The sequence below is a fragment of the Corvus hawaiiensis genome, chromosome 1 (assembly GCF_020740725.1).
Source record: "Corvus hawaiiensis isolate bCorHaw1 chromosome 1, bCorHaw1.pri.cur, whole genome shotgun sequence".
Lineage (NCBI taxonomy): Eukaryota > Metazoa > Chordata > Aves > Passeriformes > Corvidae > Corvus > Corvus hawaiiensis.
In genome coordinates, this window is record NC_063213.1 from 59600059 (window position 1) to 59609588 (window position 9530).

General features: G+C 47.7%; 1 protein-coding gene across 1 annotated transcript; it reads right to left on the reverse strand.

Annotated features, from left to right (window-relative positions):
* Nucleotides 1-102: 102 nt before the first annotated feature.
* On the reverse strand, nt 103-9027 carry C1QL3 (complement C1q like 3). The gene is made up of 2 exons (XM_048306888.1): nt 7383-9027; nt 103-2845 (listed from the first exon to the last, which is right to left on the reverse strand). The coding sequence occupies exons 1-2, from the start codon at nt 7968-7970 to the stop codon at nt 2666-2668; spliced, it is 768 nt and encodes a 255-aa protein (XP_048162845.1). The 5' UTR covers nt 7971-9027; the 3' UTR covers nt 103-2665.
* Nucleotides 9028-9530: the final 503 nt, after the last annotated feature.

Below are 9530 nucleotides of genomic sequence, written 5' to 3' on the forward strand. Positions count from 1 at the left end.
TTGCATTAAGTTTTTAACATGAACTTGGAGTCTCACAGCAATCATGTAAAACCTGAAACATACTAGCTTCTTTTTGTAAGGATGCAACACCAGCACTCAAAATATATTACATAATACAGTTTTAATGAGTTGTAACAGTTATAACAAAGGTTGTGATATAAGTCTTTACAAATCAGTATATCAAGATATGATGAAAAAGGAAGAAATGTTTGCCTTATATGTGGTTTTCACATAATGTTCTTCACTCTTGTCTAACTTTAACCAGGGCAGGTGATTTATCCAAAAAATGGTCTTATCCAATAGCAGTGGTAGCCTGATTTCAAAAGCTTCTTCAAAATGTGACCCTGTATGTCTTGTAGTATTGAGCTTTACCAATAAACACCTTAGTAAATGCAATTGCTGGTTGTAAATGACCTCTAGCTCAGTGCAGGGCTGTTGGACACTATGTAATGAATCTCTAGCTACCACTGCTGTGGGAGCGCACTGGCCAGCAACAGCGGAGCGAACAGACAAGTCAGTTACACATCTGTTAGTAAAATAATGCCTCCTAGAAATTAAACAGGAGTAACCACTACAGTGTACAGATACAGGCTGGCACTTTGTCATAAGGTAAAAGCATTAACCGTTCTGCTGAGATAATACACAAGCAGCTGGCAGCACCATGTCCCCTTGTAAACCCTGGATGAGTTTGCCTGGCGATCCTCTCAGTCAGCCTGGACTCACTCGGCATTTGTTTTGAACTGGATGGCTCAAAGCAGAAGGAGTAACACGTTCTGTTTAAGAAAAGGTTCCCTCATTCAAGCGAGATTTTTAGGGAGATGTGTAAAATCTTTATCAGACTTCTGCCGAGTAGCCAGCACTGGAGAGCGTTTTTGTCAGTGGCAGACACTTTGGCAATTTTAGTACAGATAAATCTAAGTTTTTACCCTTATTACATTAGACAAGGTTGCTTGTGACAGAGTATATGAAATAGCAGTGCTAGGGGTAGCCTCTATTACTCTTCAATGACTTATAGAAATGTTACCTTGATTTTGCCAAAGTGTTAAATAACATAACAAACTGTGCTAAAGAAATTTAATAATCTTGCTAAAATTTAGGTTGAGTGAAATCTGCAAGTTTTAACCTGAGAGAAATAGCCTCCCAAAACCAAAACAAATAATAAATCCATTTTCTGAATAAAAATATTCTGTGGACATTACTGCTATGACTGATTTTAAAGCATTTTTATAACTATGTATCTGTGTTTCATTTAGTTCTCCAAGCTATTAATCCTCTATATGGATTAAGCTTCTTTGAGACTTTATATATCTATATCTATATGAATGAGAAAAATAGGTTTTAATACAGGCTCTTTTTTTTGCATGTAAATATCTGCTTCTTTCTTTGCATATGTGTTATCATTTTTTGGTAATATGCTTCTCTGTGTCCATCTCATAGGCATGCCTTACCACAAGCTGGTAACTAGCTTCCATGGAAAAGGTCTGTGTGACAGCATTTTCTCATGTGTCAGATCTCCCCCTCTTCCTTTGTTGGAAAAATCCCACTAAATTCAGTGAGACAAGACACCTAAGACAGTTAAGGTTTTGACCCATTATATTCCTATGAAATTCTAGTGGAACATCTGCAGTATGTTAATCCATAACTACTTTATTAAAAATAGTACCCAGGTACAGACTAAGTGTGAAAAGACTAATGAAGACTAATTGCTGCAAAGAAAACACTCTGCCTTAGTCTGATGGTGTGGTTGCCAGGCTTCCTAAATATTTACACAACTAACCATCAAGAATGGGCCTGTAATAATTGTCTAAATATATATTTACATGTATACAAATTAAAAGCCAAATCCCTTTTCCACTAATAGCAGTGGGGGTTTTTCCATTTGCTTTGGTGGAATCAAGGATATGATCCAGTAGAATAGTTTGTCAACTGTTGGATTTTTCAGGGGAAAATAGTGTTTCTGCTATCCTTGTTTTTCTTTTACAGGACAGCTAAGGGAAAGACAAAATTTAAATAACTTCACTGGATTGATTTTATGTTAAAAGTCTAATGTAAACCTACAAAGCAGGAGCATCGAGTTAAGGCTTGAAGCTTGAAGCTGATTAGTGTCTAGTTTTAAGTGGAAGGGTAAGAAAAGTACAAGGCAAACAATTTCTTTGCAGAGAGAAAGTATATTTTGATTACCTCTTCCTTTTATTGTAAAATCATTCCTCACCACACTATGAGTGGACTCCAAGCATCATTGTTAGCAGGTAAGTCACAAGAACCAAAGCTGAAGTATGGATAAAGCAGCAAGACCATAACACATCAAAGTATCATATACACTGAAGAAATAACTCAGCGTCCTTAGGTGGGCCTTTTTTTCCCTGTAAAAATTTGATCTATGTAGAACTTCATTCACATGGACACTAACAATGAGGAAGTGTTTGCTTTGGCGGAAGTGGATCGCACATCTGTTTAACTTGGTTTGTGGCTTTTTAACATAAGGTTTCTCTGTGTTGTACAGATGTGAATCAGGTAGCATTCAACTTTTTTCCCCTGCTGTTGAGGTGTTCAGTGGTCACTCTCTGCTGGGGTGCTTGTTTCATTGACTTTTGCCACGCAAATCCATCACTTAGAAGAGCAGGCTTCATTTCTTGACTGGTTTGGTGGGTCTTTTTACTCATTATCAGTCAGCATAAATAATAAATCCAGAAAATGTGCTGTATTTGTTGTTGTTTCCTCCATGTGCTTTTCCTCCATCTAATTTAATGTAAACTTCATCTCCTGGCTCCAAGTGAAGAACCACACTGTTACTGGCATAGTCGTAGTTCTGATCAGCATCCTGAGCAATCGCACTAGCTCGAACCTACATAAAATACAGAACGACTGGTTAAGAAAACTCAGGGAATTTTTCCTGCCTGTTGAAATTAAAGCATATCCTCAACATTTTATTCAACATGCATGAGTTGCCACTTTAAACATCTGGCAACATATATTGTAGTTTATTCCTGTGATTATTGCTTATTTTCTCCTACAGTACTTCTGAAACTAAAGCAGTAATATGCTCCCTTCTCAATCATCTGATGAATTCACAACTGCCTGGTCTTCCGTAGATGTCTGGAACCTTTTTAAATATATGTGTAAGAAAAGCTGGAGTTGGGAGAACTGGATCTGGTCGTGCACCAATTTTACATTGTAACTTGTATCAGTGGGACAAATGATTGACAATGGTGAGGATCCACAGGGAGGCCCACAGGGAGCTCCCAAGATGGACTTTTTCCAGGGGCAGTTTATTGTCATACCAAGTAATAGAATCATGCTGCAAAAAAGAATACAAGAAGTACACCCACACCCACACATGCACACAAGCAGGTAAGCATCGTAGTCTGGGTTTGGAAAAAGGGCTATTACCACATTTCAGTAAGCAAACATTTAATCTCCCTGTGTTTTAAGAGATGCACCTTTGAAAAATCACAGGCAAGTCGCTATTTGCTTTAGGAGGTTTTTGGAATTTACAAATCATTGAGGGCTTTTCACTTGCAACTTTCCCTTAAACATACTTTTTTCCCATTTCTCCCTTGGTATTCCATGACTGATTAAATTTGACATTTCTTGCAAACTGGAAGTAATCTGTAATTTCAAGATGTATGTTGGTTTCCAGCAATGAACAGGCTGTGCCATTGTAAGTCTCCAAATCATTTATATATAATTTGACTCTGTTTGGTAAAATATTTAAACATGGTTGTATGTGATTTATTTCAGTGTAACACGTCATCTGCTTGTTGCTTGTCTTTGTTCTGGCGTAGTTACAGAGCAGTAAATGATTTAGTGGTATTGCAAATCTGAACTAAGTAATAATGCATGACTTGGTGTACTATATGTGGGATTTTTTCTGTTCTGAACTGAAAAATAGGCTATAAGTCACAATTTTCCATGGATTCCTTTCAAAGTTTACATGATAAATTTCCAAATTAAATTTTCATGTGATGTGATTTCACATTAATATTGAAATGTTAAAAAGGAGGGGGTTCTTTTACTATGCAGGATCTTATGGCATTATGCAGCTTAAAAATCACAGTAGGTGGAAATTCTTTATGCATCCTGTAAGAACAGTGAGAAAGGCTGCAAAGGCTTGTGAAGCTGTGACAGGCTGCAAATTTAAACTGATACATGGCATGATGATAAACCCCGACTATTTCAGGACTTCTTGGTTCTGACTTGCCTGGTATTGTTTACAGGGGTGATCTGTTTTGCTAGTTTTTTAAACAACAATTATTCTAAATACTGGATGTTTTCTTTGGAATAATGGCTGGCAGGGCAGAGTTGAAGGCTCTGGACCATTAACCCTGGGAAGACCTTCCAGAGAAACTAACAGACTGAGATGGTTGCTGGCAGTGGAAATGGAAAGGGCAAATGGGGAGGAGTGAAAAGGCTGCAGAGAAGGTAGAAAAACTTTCACAGAGAACTAATATCTTGCATAATGGTGAGCAAAAATGCTTAAAAGACTTTTCAAATTCTAATTTACTTCCTAATGAAATGCTACTTTGTGGATTTGTATAAAAGGTTGTGTTTCTGTGGATGGTAAGGGGGAATTCAAATTACATCAGTGACTATCCTAAAGGAGTCAGCATGTGGACACTGGCTACAACGGCAATGGATATTTCATTTTCAAGATTTTACATAGTACATACTGGCTGGAAAAAAAAAAGAGTTTCTGGGTATTGAAAGTCTAGAAACCAAAATGCAGATCTTACTGCCCAGTGTGTAGCAGCAAAGGTCCTGTGTGCTATTCTTAATGGGTTTACCTTCTTGCTTGGTTAGCCAGTGCAATTTCTTTTTAAAGGCTAGGAGAACAGTCTCAAATGAATTCTCAGGTAGTGTACTGCTGCAAGAGGGTAAATGTATCTCAAAACGAAAGCATTGTGAGACAATACATTTCACAAGTTCCATGTAAGTTCTTTCATGAAGCTGCGGTCTCAGCCTGCACACACATACCTAAGCTGAGTGATCTCAGCACTTCCCTGTTCAAGCTTGATAACCATTACAGCAGACAATGTGGTAACACTGGGGACCTTGAGGTTCCACATATGTATTGCTTAGGACTGGGTTTTTTTCTGTAAATCATACACTTTTCAGTGTTTTGGGTTTTTTCATTGTTAAAGAGCACTGGATTTATAATGTTACCTTTGTCACTCCATTTAACTACTTACTTTCAAAATTTCTGAGCTTCCTTACAAATATACATAAAGCCTGTCACATCATCGTTTAGCGTTTCAAGTATAAATCATAATGTCATTGAAGAATTATAACTGTGGGTCAATTTTAAACCATTTATATGCAAGTATTTACCTAAATATCTTGTATAGTATATACAAATATACACATGGAACCCCTGTTTGGTTGTTTTGGGATTTTTTCTTCTTTGAAAAACTACGAGTTTAATTTGTCTCATGTCTGGTACTGGAAGTAGCTATATTTGGAAATGGTTAGACTTCAGGTTCAATTGAATATTTGTAATTGGATACTTCTTTAAAACTACTGCTATGTATTTATTTTTCACGGTTTGTGAAAATAAACACCCTACAACATTATAAATAAGGGTAAAAATAGATCAGTTCTTTAATTGCAAGTACAATTGCATTCTTACAGTGTGCAATATTGCTTTTGTAGGAAGATATCAAAGTGAATATATTAGGATGTACTTTGTTTTACTAGTCCTGGTTTGTCTGCTGAGACAGTATTTATGGTAGACATTTTCTAATTTAATTAATTGCCGCTGATGTCCTCATCATTCTGTTCTCACAGTCCTTCTGAGGAGCCATAAACAAAAGGTTAAGTGGCATATCAGATTAATTTACCGGCCGCCGCCGCTCCGGTGTGCGCTGAGCACAAAGGGCCGTGAGCCGGCCGTGCTCGGCGGGGGAGGAGACGCGCAAACGAACGAGTTTCTTCGCGGCCTCCCGGCACGGCGGGGACACGGGGCCCGGTGTTCAGTCCTTCGGACACGGCGTGGAGCCCGTCCATCCCCCAGCCTAGCCCGCCGGAGGGCGAACAGCCCAGGGGGAGCGGCAGCGCTGGCTCCGGGCTGCCCGAGCCGCCGGCCCGCCCTGCAGCCCCTGCGCGCCGGGACGGCTCGGGCGCCGAGGGGGGACCTGTTGAGCGGCCGGTGCGCCGCGCGTCCCTCGCCCTCCCGCCGCGCGGACACCTCGCACTGTCCCTGGGCACCCAAAGCCTGAGGGATGGCGGTGCCGCTAAGGTGTAGGAATTAGGGCCAGCCTACCCGTGTCTGTTAACTACGCACGGAAGAGCCCCAGAATTGCGAAGGACGGCTCCCCTGGGGCAATGTTACAGGTACAGCCTCTCCCAGCGCAGTGGCAACGTTTATCCTGATTAAAAGGGATGATTCCTCTGTTTTTCTGACGGTAGCATCGCAAGACCTTTAATTACTTCCGATGTCTCCATCCTGCCCAGCGGATGCCGACAGACTCGGGTCTTGCCCAGGCTCTCCGAACGCCCGGTGTACCTCCCGGCATGGGCCAGGCCGTCAGCCGGCGCCTTCCCCTGCGCTGGCCCGCCAAGGGCTCCGGTCTGCGGCCGCCGAGCTCACTCTGTTATCAGCTCTCCTGACAGGGGGAAGCCTCGCTCCCCGCCGGGGGCTGAGCGTGTCAAAGCGGCGCTCCGCTGCGTGGGAGCCCCGTCCCGTGCCGTGGCGGCGTTCCTCCCACCCACCTCACCCTTTCCCCACGCAGCACCACCCTCTTCTGAGCTCACCCACCGCCCCTGGCTCCCCTCTCTTGCCGGGGTCTTTCCCCTCCCCGAGGGAGCGCCGGGCTCTTCACGCCCCTGCGGGGGCTGCGCTGCTGGTACTCCCGCCCCCCGCTCCCGTCCCGGCAGAGCCGCGGGCAGCGCTCCGCGGCCGGGGCGGCGGCCAGGGCGGGCCGGGAGCGGGAAGGGCCGGGTGCTGCTCTGCCCGCGGAACCGCCCGGACAGCGGGCTGGGAGCGGCACCTGCGGCGCGGCTCTCGGGGAGGAGAGCGCGTCGAGTCCGCATTCACCCAGCAGCCTGGGCGACCTCTGCTCTGAGCGGAACATCCGACCCCTCGGTGGCCTTCGGGCACCCGAGGCGGAGCGGGACGGCGCACCCCGCAGGTTCCCCGCCAGCTGCGGAGAGGCGACCGCCGGTCCCCCTCGCCCGCTTCGCGCCGCCCGGGCTCGGGCTCCGCTCCCCCGCCACTCACCCGCGCCGCCCCCAGCGGCCGCCCGGCTCCCCCTCCTCGTCCGCTTCCCGCCCTTCCCGCGCCGCTCCGCCCGCTTCCCGCACAGCGCCCGCTCCCACGGGGAACCCCCCTGCTCCTCGGCGCCCGCTGCCCTCCTGTCCCCGGCTGCTCCCGGCGCGGCGCCCACCTGGTTGTTCTTGCAGAGGTCGGCCCACATGCTGGTGCCGTCGCCGCCCCGCATGAGCACATGGTAGGTGAAGAAGTAGATGCCGGGGATGGAGCAGGTGAACTTGCCGGTGGTGGGGTCGTAGTGGTTGCCCAGGTTGGTGACCACGTCGTCGAACTTGAGCACCTCGTAACCCTCGTGCTGCCTCTTGAGGCCGGCGTAGAAGGCGATCTTGGGGACGGTGCTGTAGGTGGCGGCGCTGATGGCCCCCGCCGCGTTCAGCCCCGGCGCCCCGGGGGGGCCTGGCAGGCCCTGCCGCCCCGGCTCGCCCTTCTCACCCGGCGGCCCCACCGGGCCGGGCGGCCCCGGCTCCCCCGGCGGGCCACGCGGCCCCGCTTTGCCCGGCCGGCCGGCCTCCCCCTTGGGCCCCTGGATGAAGGTGGGCAGGGACTGCATGAGCCCGCGGTCGGGCGTGGCCGCCGTGCTGGGCGCCTTGGTGCCGCCGTAGGGGTCGCAGACCATGCGGCAGGTGCCCAGCATCTCGTAGTGCGCCGAGGTCCCGGCCGAGCTGACCAGCACGGGAATGAGGATGACCAGCAGCAGCACCATCACCACCCCCAGCGCGCCGGCCGCGATCAGCCGCCGCCTGCTGCCCACCAGCCGGCTCAGCGCAGGGCGATCCTCTTGTCTGCTTTTGGACAAAATCTTGATGGTTGGTGGGGTTCCTCCTCAGAGCCGAAAAAACGCCGAGCCCGCGCGAGCTCGGCTCCGCTGGGGCTCGGCTGCCCTCCCGAGGGCCGCCGGTGCTGCGGGGGCTCCCGCGGGTCGCGGCGCTCCGCTGCGGCCGCTGCAGCCGCGGGGCGGGCGAGGGAGCGGAGCGGAGCGGGAGAGGGAGAGCTGCCGCCGCGCCTCGGCCGCCCGCACTTTTATGCTCCCGCTGGCGATCGACTTTTTTTTTTTGCAGGCTGTGCCAGTCCGAGTCAACTTTCCCTGGAACTTGCCTTTCCTCTCGCGATCGCCCCGCTCGCCTCCTCGCTCTCTCTCTCCCTCCCTCTCTCTCTCTTTTCGCAGAGACGACAGTCCTCAGCGGGGCCGCGCCTCCCGGCCGCCCCGGTGCCCGCCGCCCAGTGCCCGCGCCGCCGCGCCGAAGCCGGAGCCGGAGCCGAAGGGAGAGCGGGATCCTGCCCGGGTGCCACCTGCCAGGAGAGGAGGAGGCTGACGAGCGCGCTGGAGCAATTTATAGGCACCCAAAAGCGCAGGGGAAAGGGGAGCTGCTTTGGCATCACATTCCAGCATCTGCTCTGCTCTTCCCACTCACAGAGAGTTTGGCATTACTCTGGCAGTGTGGGAAATATATATTTTTTTTCTTTTCTCCCTCCCCCACCCCTCCCGCAAAAGGATGAACAGCGAAATCGTGAGCCTCACTCAATAGCTGCATCTTGCGATGACAGCTCTTTCTGAAGCAGACCGAAGGGAAGAGATGTGCTTAGCAGCCTCTGGTACCCTTCAGGTCACCGATCGAGAATTAAAAGGTCAATCCACCTCCTGCTTAAAGCCTCCCTGAGGCCACTGTGCCATGTTAATGTTTTCTGGGAAATACCGCTTTAAATGCAGGGATGTTTTACCAATTGTCCAAGTAGAAGTTATTTGAAAATGTACCTCCCACAATAATAAAGAGATTAACATCTCTGGCAATTTCAGATCTCCCTCTTCCTCCTCATCCCAATTGCAACCACAAAGGCAGAGAAGGAAATAGTTTTTCCCGTGAATTAAAATTGACATACTCATCACTGGCTACAGTGTTTCCCGGTGTTAAAGCCAGCCGCTGCTCTGCTTGCAAACTGACACTGAGGGAAAGTGTTCCCTTTTGTTTAGGAGCCAAAGAAGAGTCCGGGGTATATGCAAATCGACAGATGCCTGGGGGGCAGCAAAGCATTTTGTTAAATCTTGTGGGGGTTTTTTTTGGTTTTTTTTTTTTGGTTTTTTTTTTTGGTTGGTGTTTTTTTTTTTTTTTTTTTTTTGTTTTGTTTTTTTTTTTTTTTTTTTTTGTTTGCTGGTTTTTTGGTGCATGAAAGACTTTTCCTCCCCCAAGGTCTGGTGGGCACCTCTGTGACTGAGTGGAAAGGTGAATGTACAATATTAGTGGCATTGTTGCAGACAAAATATTAA

Coding starts and splice junctions, on each gene's coding strand:
- C1QL3 (XM_048306888.1), bottom strand. CDS start 7,970: ATGGTGCTGCTGCTGGTCATCCTCATTCCCGTGCTGGTCAGCTCGGCC. Junction 2,846..7,382: donor ACCTCTGCAAGAACAACCAG/GTGGGCGCCGCG, acceptor TATTTTATGTAG/GTTCGAGCTAGTGCGATTGC.